The 11459-nt window shown below is 42.0% G+C and overlaps 1 protein-coding gene across 1 annotated transcript in view; it reads left to right on the top strand.

Moving 5' to 3' along the window:
- Positions 1 to 11459, top strand: part of TTN (titin) — a 273898-nt gene that overhangs the window by 241255 nt on the left and 21184 nt on the right. The window contains 14 exon segments of the mRNA XM_038584970.1: positions 371 to 667; positions 784 to 1371; positions 1465 to 1767; positions 1885 to 2181; positions 3278 to 3565; positions 3678 to 3977; positions 4236 to 4538; positions 4636 to 4941; positions 5052 to 6818; positions 7143 to 7436; positions 8130 to 8417; positions 8533 to 8832; positions 8915 to 10981; positions 11082 to 11384. Coding sequence (XP_038440898.1) covers positions 371 to 667; positions 784 to 1371; positions 1465 to 1767; positions 1885 to 2181; positions 3278 to 3565; positions 3678 to 3977; positions 4236 to 4538; positions 4636 to 4941; positions 5052 to 6818; positions 7143 to 7436; positions 8130 to 8417; positions 8533 to 8832; positions 8915 to 10981; positions 11082 to 11384 — 7701 coding nt within the window.

Raw genomic sequence — 11459 nt, 5'->3', positions numbered from 1 at the left:
TTGAATTTAAGTATAACTGAATATGACTGCAGATAGAGTGTGTGTGCAGAAATTGTATGAAGTTTCTTATAAAACTGTTCATCTTATTCCTTTTATACCCATGACAAATTTGGGATAAATTTTACCCTTTAATCTAGTCACTTGACACTTAATTTGAATATGAATGCTATGACATCCTATGACATGTAATGACAAAGCTTAGGGAAGCTTTGCTTGGCTCAGAAGTCAAACTGGTTATGTAAAAAGGAGGAGACTCAAAGGAAAGGAAGTATGTGGCCTTCATTTAAAATTTTTCTTTGATGATGCGGAAGGAACACACATGGGGAAAAAATGTACTAATCTCTTTCTTTTTGATGTTTTACTTTCTTAGAAAAGCCAAGCCCACCTGAAAAACTTGGAGTAACAGGTGTATCCAAAGACAGTGTTTCCCTGACCTGGCTGAAGCCAGAACACGATGGTGGAAGCAGAATTGTACACTATATCGTTGAAGCAGTAGAAAAGGGACAGAAAAACTGGGTTAGATGTGCAGTGGTGAAGTCAACCCATCACATTGTTTCTGGTCTGAGGGAGAATTCTGAATACTTTTTCCGGGTGTTTGCTGAAAATCAAGCTGGTCTGAGTGACCCAAGAGAGCTCCTGCTTCCCGTTCTTATTAAGGAACAACTAGGTATGTCTGCTTTTCTATAGAAGCCAAATTTGAGATGGTTTGTATTGATTTAATTTTTAGAAACTCTTTTTTCACCTTCATCTGCTGTACTCTTTTCTTTTTTTTTTTTTTTTTAGAACCACCTGACATTGATATGAAGAACTTCCCAAGTCATACTGTATATGTTAGAGCTGGCTCAAACCTTAAAGTTGACATTCCAATTTCTGGTAAACCGCTGCCCAAAGTGACCTTGTCAAGAGATGGTGTGCCCCTGAAAGCAACCATGAGATTTAATACTGAAGTTACCGCTGAGAACCTGACCATCAATCTCAAAGAAAGTGTTACCACTGATGCTGGAAGATATGAGATCACTGCTGCCAACTCCAGTGGGACAACCAAAGCTTTCATTAACATCATTGTACTGGACAGGCCTGGTCCCCCAACTGGCCCTGTTGTTATCAGTGACATAACAGAAGAAAGCGTGACTCTCAAATGGGAGCCACCTAAGTATGATGGTGGAAGTCAAGTTACTAATTACATCGTACTCAAGAGAGAGACAAGTACTACAGTATGGACTGAGGTGTCTACAACAGTTGCAAGAACCACGATTAAAGTCATGAAACTGACCACAGGAGAAGAATACCAGTTCCGCATCAAGGCAGAAAACCGCTTTGGCATCAGTGATCACATAGATTCAGCGTGTGTGACTGTCAAACTTCCATACAGTAAGTTGCCAAACGTTTCAAAGATCCCAGGTTTTCATTCACATAAATGTTTTAAAGGTCTGTGCTAACCTAAGGGATTTCTCTCTTTTGTAGCAACACCTGGACCACCATCTACACCATGGGTCACTAATGTTACTCGAGAAAGCATCACCGTGGCCTGGCATGAACCAGTGTCCAATGGAGGCAGCGCAGTTATAGGCTATCACCTGGAAATGAAAGACAGAAACAGTATTTTATGGCAAAAAGCCAACAAATTGGTTATCCGCACAACTCACTTCAAAGTCACAACAATCAGTGCTGGACTTATTTATGAATTCAGGGTATATGCAGAAAATGCTGCTGGTATTGGAAAACCCAGCCATCCTTCCGAACCAGTTCTAGCCATTGACGCCTGTGGTATGTATTTTTCTTGAGGAGGAGGGTTTTGACTACTTACAAATGCACATCTTATTTCTGCAAAGCAAAATAATGTTGCTGCAAGTTCCACTGATCTGCTTTCTCTTATTACCACAGAACCTCCAAGAAATGTCCGTATCACTGATATTTCAAAGAACTCTGTCAGCCTTTCATGGCTACAGCCAGCTTTCGATGGAGGAAGCAAGATTACAGGCTATATTGTTGAGAGGCGAGATCTTCCAGATGGCAGATGGACCAAGGCCAGCTTCACCAATGTTATCGAGACTCAATTCATTGTCTCTGGCTTGACTCAGAATTCCCAGTATGAATTCCGGGTCTTTGCTAGAAATGCCGTTGGTTCGGTCAGCAATCCATCCGAGGTTGTAGGCCCCATTACATGCATTGATTCTTATGGTAAGCATTTTTAGAACTTCAAGTCCCAGTAGCAATTTAACCCAATATTTCTCCATACTTGTTCTGGTCCTAGTCTATAGAATATATCTTTTACTATGCATCTCAATTAGGTATTTGGAAGAAATTATGTGAACTAGCTGGGAGTCACAGGAAAATTCTTTAATCCTTCCTGCTCTCTTAACTGTAAAATGTGAGATTTGGACTACAGGATATCGAAAGTCCTTTCCAACTTCAACCTTCAACAGGGAGCAGCTCATTAGTGTACAGTGGAAATTCAAAGAGACTCCAGAACTCTCTCTGCTTTGCAGTCATTCCAAAATACACATAGTTGGCCATTCTGGAAAATCACAAACACATTCAACTCAACAATGGATTCAAAACTAAAATTTCATGAGGGTTAGGTACCCTGTGACACTTTTTCAAAAAGTACCCCCTATCTAAAGAGTCTCTCTGGTATCTGAGTAAAAGTCTCCACTCCTGTCCCCATGCTCAGAATCTCAGGGCTACTCTTTATGAATCAGGCTTTGCTGTGAGGCTGCGAAGCAAGTCAACAAATTTAGTTCTGTTTCTCAAAAGTTCTAAGCAGCCTGGCAGAAAAATCTGTCTAGTGAAATGTAGAGTTCTAGAAGTAAAGAATTCAGACTTTGAGAGTCAGACATGAACAGCCCATACTTGGATGTCAGTGAACTGGGAAGGGAAAATAACAAGAATAGGAGGTAGTCAGAAGAAAGGAGGACCTAGAATGAAAAAAAAAATGTATAATTCAGCTTCTCCGGGGATGTTCTCACTACCATATTCCATTTTGTCCCTGGAATTAAATACCTGATAGACATTCATATACATCTCAAAGGCATTGAAGTCCCTGTGCCATTAGTGCAGCGTCCCTGGAGGACTGAGCTTCCTCACCACCTTTCTTCCCCGTCTGGGATAGAAGCGTGGCTTGCAAAATTTGAATGTTTAAAATAATAGGTACATAAAATTAGAACCACCATATATGCACATATGACTTCAGAAAAGCCAACAACCCCACTTTGAAGTAGCAATTATTTTTTCCATCCTTCTGAGCTTTTAAATATTTCATGTGTTTTCCCCACAGGTGGACCTGTAATTGATTTGCCTCTAGAATACACAGAAGTTGTCAAATACAGAGCCGGTACATCTGTGAAGCTCAGAGCCGGCATTTCCGGCAAACCTGAGCCTACAATTGAGTGGTATAAAGATGATAAAGAGTTACAAACCAACGCCCTGGTATGCATTGAAAATACCACCGACCTTGCATCTGTACTCATCAAAGATGCAAATCGCCTTAATAGTGGAAGCTACGAATTAAAACTGAGGAACGCCATGGGCTCGGCCTCAGCCACCATCAGAGTACAGATCCTTGGTAGGTGCCGTCTATAGGCCAGCATCGTATTTTGTTTGTTGAAAACTTGGCAATTTTAAATCAGTAGCCTTTTAAAAAGAACTGACATACTGTCTTCTTCTTTCATTAACAGACAAACCAGGACCTCCGGGTGGTCCAATTGAATTTAAGACGGTCACTGCTGAAAAAATAACTCTTCTCTGGCGCCCTCCAGCGGATGACGGTGGTGCAAAAATCACTCACTACATTGTGGAAAAACGCGAGACAAGCCGCGTAGTGTGGTCTATGGTGTCTGAAAATTTGGAAGAGTGCATCATCAAAACCACCAAAATCATCAAAGGAAATGAATACGTCTTCCGAGTTCGAGCCGTGAACAAATATGGAATTGGTGATCCACTGGAATCCGAGCCAGTGGTGGCAAAGAATGCCTTTGGTGAGACATGATTTCATTAGGAAACTGAACTCAAATGCTTGAGAATTTTACAAATAAACTATTCTGCTAGCTTGCATGTTTTCTTAGAATGATTTTGGTTTTCTTTTGTTTCACATCTCTCCTCATTGTCATCCTTGTCACAAGGGAAAGTATCAATCAGCGAAAGCAATATTCTTGCATAGGATCTGAAGATTGAAAGGTAGAATTGATCCATGATATTGATCCTTCAAACTCATTTTCCTTTTCCTTTCTGAACAGTTACTCCTGGGCCCCCGGGCATACCAGAGGTGACAAAGATCACCAAGAATTCAATGACCGTTGTCTGGAGCAGACCAGTTGCGGATGGTGGTAGTGAAGTAAGCGGCTATTACCTTGAGAAAAGAGACAAGAAGAGTCTCGGATGGTTTAAAGTCTTAAAGGAGACTATCCGTGACACCAGAGAGAAAGTGACAGGACTCACGGAAAACAGTGACTACCAATACCGAGTTTGTGCTGTCAATGCTGCTGGTCAGGGTCCATTTTCTGAACCATCTGACTTCTACAAAGCTGCTGATCCTATTGGTAAGTGGTCATAATGCAGCATCTTCACCTGTGTCTCTTTTGTGTCACCAAATTGTGCATGACTATGTAATGACTATATTACGAATGGCCATTCCAGACCCTCCAGGCCCACCAGCTAAGATAAGAGTTGCAGATTCAACCAAATCATCCATCACTCTTGGCTGGAGTAAACCCGTCTATGATGGAGGCAGTGCTGTTACTGGATATGTTGTCGCGATGAGACAAGGAGAGGAAGAGGAATGGACTGTTGTCTCTACCAAGGGAGAGGTCAGAACTACAGAATATGTGGTATCTAATCTGAAACCTGGAGTCAACTACTACTTCCAGGTATCTGCCATAAACTGTGCTGGACAAGGAGAACCTATAGAAATGACTGAACCTGTACAAGCTAAAGATATACTTGGTATGTACCTATGGGTATGGCTGTGTTTTGTTTTGTTTTTATTAGAGTGCTTCTAGGAAAACATTTTCTTGCTTTAAAACTCAAAATATATGTCCATTTTATGTCTACAGAGGAACCAGAGATCGACCTAGATGTGGCTCTCAGAACCTCTGTTATAGCTAAAGCTGGTGAAGATGTACAAGTGTTGATTCCCTTTAAAGGCAGACCTCCACCTACTGTCACATGGAGAAAAGATGAGAAGAATCTTGGCAGTGATGCCAGATACAACATCCAAAACACCGATTCTTCTTCGTTACTCATTATTCCTCAAGTCACTCGCAATGATACAGGAAAATACATTCTCACAATAGAAAATGGCGTTGGTCAACCCAAGTCTTCAACCGTGAGCGTTAAAGTGCTTGATACACCAGCCGCCTGCCAGAAACTACAGGTTAAACATGTTTCTCGAGGCACAGTCACTTTGTTCTGGGATCCTCCTCTCATTGATGGAGGATCTCCCATAATTAATTATGTCATTGAAAAGAGAGATGCCACCAAGAGAACATGGTCTTCAGTGTCACACAAATGTACCAGTACATCCTTTAAGATAACAGATTTGTCAGAGAAAACACCATTCTTCTTCAGAGTTCTTGCAGAAAATGAAATTGGAATTGGGGAACCTTGTGAAACTACAGAACCAGTGAAGGCTGCTGAAGTCCCAGCTCCTATACGTGATCTCTCAATGAAAGACTCAACAAAGACATCTGTTACCCTAAGTTGGACCAAGCCTGACTTTGATGGTGGTAGCGTCATCACAGAATATGTTGTGGAAAGGAAAGGTAAAGGTGAACAAATGTGGTCACATGCTGGCATAAGTAAGACCTGTGAAATTGAAGTTGGCCAACTTAAGGAACAGTCACTCCTGGAATTCAGAGTGTTTGCCAAAAACGATAAAGGACTGAGTGATCCTGTCACTATTGGGCCAATTACAGTGAAAGAACTTGTGATTACACCTGACGTTGACCTGTCAGATATCCCTGGGGCACAAGTCGCTGTGAGAATTGGGCATAATGTGCACCTCGAATTACCTTATAAAGGAAAACCCAAACCATCTATCAGTTGGCTGAAAGATGGTTTGCCATTGAAAGAAAGCGAGTATGTTCGTTTCAGTAAAACTGAAAACAAGATTACTTTGAGTATTAAGAATGTCAAGAAGGAGAATGGAGGGAAATACACCGTTATTCTTGATAATGCAGTTTGTAGAACCTCAATTCCCATTACAATCATCACACTTGGCCCGCCATCAAAGCCCAAAGGGCCTATTCGATTTGATGAAATCAAGGCTGACAGTGTCATCATGTCATGGGACGTGCCTGAAGATGACGGAGGAGGAGAAATTACTTGTTACAGCATTGAGAAGAGGGAAGCTTCACAAACTAATTGGAAGATGGTGTGTTCAAGTGTTGCCAGGACAACCTTCAAAGTTCCTAATCTAGTCAAAGATGCTGAATATCAGTTTAGGGTTAGGGCGGAAAATAGATATGGAGTCAGCCAGCCCCTCGTCTCGAACACCATTGTGGCAAAACACCAGTTCAGGATTCCTGGCCCCCCAGGAAAGCCCGTTGTATACAATGTGACTTCTGATGGCATGTCACTAACTTGGGATGCTCCAGTTTATGATGGTGGTTCAGAAGTTACTGGATTCCATGTTGAAAAGAAAGAAAGAAACAGCATCCTCTGGCAAAGAGTTAACACATCGCCAATATCTGGAAGAGAATATAGAGCCACCGGCCTAATGGAAGGCCTAGATTACCAGTTCCGTGTATATGCTGAAAATTCTGCTGGCCTAAGCTCACCCAGTGACCCAAGCAAATTTACTTTAGCTGTTTCTCCAGTAGGTAAGTAACTGAGTATTATTCAAATATATTTAATTCAGCAACTGAATACGGTTACTAACAAATAAATCAAACACTGCTTTTCTTCCACATATCACCTTCTCATGTATCTTCTGGTCACTAGAGAGCTGGTCAGGCAAAGCAAAGGGGATAATTTTAAGTCAGTTTACTACAGTAATTTAAAGTTCCTTTTAAAGTTTAACTACAAAGACAATTGAAATTAAAATGAGCTTGGGGGATTTATTCATTTTTTCTTCCATTATGAATGAACTGGTAACAGAAGTTGATTACAGACATGATACAGTTAATTTCCATATAACTTTTTAGACCCGCCTGGCACTCCTGACTACATCGATGTCACCCGGGAAACCATCACACTTAAATGGAACCCTCCATTGCGAGATGGAGGCAGTAAGATTGTGGCCTACAGCATTGAGAAACGGCAAGGGAGCGATCGTTGGGTCAGATGCAACTTTACTGATGTCAGCGAATGTCAGTACACAGTCACAGGACTTAGTCCTGGGGATCGATATGAGTTCAGAATAATTGCAAGAAATGCCGTTGGTACTATAAGTCCTCCCTCACAGTCTTCTGGCATCATCATGACAAGAGATGAAAATGGTAAGCATTTACAAATGATCTCCAAATATGATTTAAGACATTCACATTTTTTAAATATACTTTTGGCCCCTGGTCTGTAAAAGTGGAACAGGAACATCATTTCATACAGATTACCCAGGGTTGTTATGTGGATAAATTAGATTTTCTACCTTTCAGATGAAGAGAAGAAAAAAAAAAAATAATGTAATTGGCATCAATTCTTTTTTACCATGACTGTTGTTTCACTCTGTTCCCATATAAATAGCATGCAAATGGGAATGGGTTTTTAGTTTTGTAATCATTTATAATAAAGAAAAACACTCCCAAAAATAATTGTCCAGCTTTACTAAAGTTACTAAAATACAACGTACACCCAATGGTACAGTCCTCACCTTGCTTGAGTGCCACTGATGACCCCTTACAGGAATTTGAATATACAGCAGCATCAGGAAGTAAAGGTCTATAAGTGTTTTTCTTTTTACAAATGGCAATGCAAGATTAATAACATGACAGACATAAAAGGGGATAAGCTAATAGCATGCAGATGTTCAGCCCCACAATCTAAAGTCTCACTTATCAATCCTGCTTTCATAGTAGCCTTTGGTAACACAGGATAAACATTCCTCTTCCAGGCTTTAAGATGTGGTACTAATGAAAAAGATGTTTGTTTTTATTAAGCCAAACTAATACATATTATTTCTATTTCCTTTATAGTTCCACCAACGGTAGAGTTTGGCCCAGAGTATTTTGACGGTATCATTATTAAGTCTGGAGAGAGCCTCAGAATTAAAGCTTTGGTGCAGGGACGGCCAGTACCTCGCGTAACTTGGTTCAGAGATGGAGTAGAAATTGAAAAGAAGATGAACATGGAAATAACTGATGTTCTAGGATCCACCAGCCTTTTCGTGAGAGATGCTACCCGGGAACACCGTGGTGTATACCGCGTGGAAGCCAAAAATGCATCTGGCTCCTCAAAAGCAGAAATTACCGTGAAAGTACAAGGTACCTCCAATAGCTTCTTCATCTTACCATTTACAGGACTTGGGTTAGAGACATGCCTGATTGCACCTCAACGGACAAGGAAAAATAAACTAACTCTGGAACCTTTTTCTTATAGATACACCAGGAAAAGTAGTTGGGCCAATAAGATTCACCAATATTACTGGCGAGAAGATGACCCTGTGGTGGGACGCTCCACTCAATGATGGCTGTGCTCCCATCACTCACTACATCATTGAAAAACGGGAAACCAGCAGACTTGCTTGGGCACTAATTGAGGACAATTGTCAAGCCCACAGCTATACTGCCACTAAACTAATAACCGGCAATGAATACCAGTTCCGTGTTTCTGCGGTTAACAAGTTTGGTGTTGGGCGGCCACTTGATTCTGACCCAGTGGTTGCACAAATACAATACAGTAAGTATCCGTTTTTACTAAGTGGTACTATGTCGTAAGATTAACTTGCAACCGACAAGACTAATTTGTTTTCATTTTACAGCTATTCCCGATGCCCCTGGCACTCCAGAACCTAGTAATGTAACAGGCAATAGCATTACCCTGACATGGGCAAGGCCAGAATCAGACGGTGGCAATGAAATTCAACAGTATATCCTGGAAAGGAGAGAAAAGAAGAGCACACGATGGGTAAAAGTGATCAGCAAACGACCAATCTCCGAGACGAGATTCAAAGTCACTGGTCTGATAGAGGGTAATGAGTATGAATTCCATGTCATGGCTGAAAATGCTGCAGGAATAGGGCCTCCAAGTGGTATCTCAAGACTAATCAAATGTAGAGAGCCAGTCAGCCCACCAAGTGCTCCCACTGTGGTCAAAGTGACAGACACATCCAAGACAACTGTGAGCCTAGAATGGTCTAAGCCAGTGTTTGATGGCGGCATGGAAATAATTGGATATATTATTGAAATGTGCAAAGCTGACTTAGGAGACTGGCACAAGGTGAATGCAGAGGCATGTGTGAAAACAAGGTATACAGTCACTGATCTACAAGCGGGCGAAGAATACAAATTCCGGGTTAGTGCTATCAATGGTGCTGGAAAAGGAGAGAGCAGTGAAGCGACCGGCGCAATTAAAGCAGTTGACCGATTAGCAGCTCCTGAGTTAGATATCGATGCAAACTTCAAGCAGACTCATGTTGTCAGAGCTGGAGCCAGTATTCGCCTCTTCATCGCCTACCAGGGTAGACCTACTCCTACGGCTGTGTGGACCAAACCTGACTCCAACCTTAGCATTCGGGCTGATATCCATACAACAGACTCCTTCAGCACCCTCACTGTGGAAAACTGCAACAGAAATGATGCAGGGAAATACACCTTTACCGTAGAAAACAACAGCGGTAGTAAGTCAATCACTTTCACTGTAAAGGTGCTAGATACTCCAGGCCCACCTGGCCCAATCACTTTCAAGGATGTGACCCGTGGATCTGTTACGCTCATGTGGGATGCTCCTATCCTTGATGGTGGTGCCCGAATCCATCACTATGTGGTAGAAAAACGAGAAGCGAGTCGTCGTAGCTGGCAGGTGATCAGTGAAAAATGCACTCGTCAGATCCTTAAGGTCAGCGACCTAGCAGAAGGTGTTCCATACTATTTCCGTGTTTCTGCAGAAAATGAGTATGGTGTTGGTGAACCCTATGAAATGCCAGAACCAATTGTAGCCACAGAACAGCCTGCTCCACCTAAGAGACTTGATGTCATTGACACAAGCAAATCCTCTGCAGTCTTAGCTTGGCTTAAACCTGACCACGATGGAGGCAGCCGGATCACTGGCTACCTTCTTGAAATGAGACAAAAGGGATCTGACTTCTGGGTCGAGGCTGGTCACACGAAACAGCTGACTTTCACAGTGGAGCGCCTGGTTGAGAACACTGAATATGAATTCCGAGTGAAGGCCAAGAATGATGCTGGCTACAGTGAACCCAGGGAAGCCTTCTCTTCCGTCATCATCAAGGAGCCTCAAATCGAGCCCACTGCTGACCTCACTGGAATTACTAATCAGCTCATAACTTGCAAAGCGGGAAGCACATTTACCATTGATGTCCCGATCACTGGTCGTCCTGCTCCCAAAGTAACATGGAAGCTTGAAGAAATGAGACTTAAGGAGACAGATCGAGTGAGTATCACAACAACAAAAGACAGAACCACCCTGTCTGTGAAGGATAGCATGAGAGGTGACTCTGGAAGATACTTCTTGACCCTGGAAAATACAGCTGGTGTTAAAACATTTACCATCACGGTTGTGGTCATCGGAAGGCCAGGTCCAGTAACTGGCCCCATTGAGGTCTCATCTATCTCAGCTGAATCATGTGTCCTGTCCTGGGCTGAACCTAAAGATGATGGAGGCACTGACATTACTAATTACATAGTTGAAAAGCGTGAATCGGGTACAACAGCTTGGCAGCTTATCAACTCCAGTGTCAAGCGCACTCAGATTAAAGTCACTCATCTCACAAAATACATGGAATATTCTTTCCGAGTCAGTTCAGAGAACAGATTTGGTGTCAGCAAGCCTCTAGAATCAGCACCAATCATTGCTGAGCATCCATTCGGTAAGGAAAATTAAAATATCTCAAACTCCATTTTTAAATATTTTTCTCCTGAATTTTATAAAATTATATTCATATTCGATACCTTTGTTTATATTTATAGTCCCACCAAGTGCTCCTACCAGACCTGAAGTCTACTACGTGTCTGCCAATGCCATGTCTATTCGTTGGGAAGAACCCTACCACGATGGTGGCAGTAAAGTCATTGGCTACTGGGTTGAGAAGAAAGAACGTAACACCATTCTTTGGGTGAAAGAAAACAAAGTGCCATGCTTAGAGTGCAACTACAAAGTGACTGGTTTGGTGGAAGGACTAGAGTATCAGTTCAGAACATACGCGCTCAACGCCGCAGGTGTTAGCAAAGCCAGTGAGGCTTCAAGACCTATGATGGCTCAAAACCCAGTCGGTATGTAGCAAAATTTAATGGGTACATTTGTTCATTATCATCATCGTCGTTATTGATACTAGAATTCAGAGTTGT

Source organism: Canis lupus, chromosome 36 (genome assembly GCF_011100685.1).
Source record: "Canis lupus familiaris isolate Mischka breed German Shepherd chromosome 36, alternate assembly UU_Cfam_GSD_1.0, whole genome shotgun sequence".
Taxonomy (NCBI): Eukaryota; Metazoa; Chordata; class Mammalia; order Carnivora; family Canidae; genus Canis; species Canis lupus.
The sequence above is the reverse complement of the archived record's forward strand: the minus strand, read 5'-3'. Positions and strand labels throughout refer to the sequence as shown.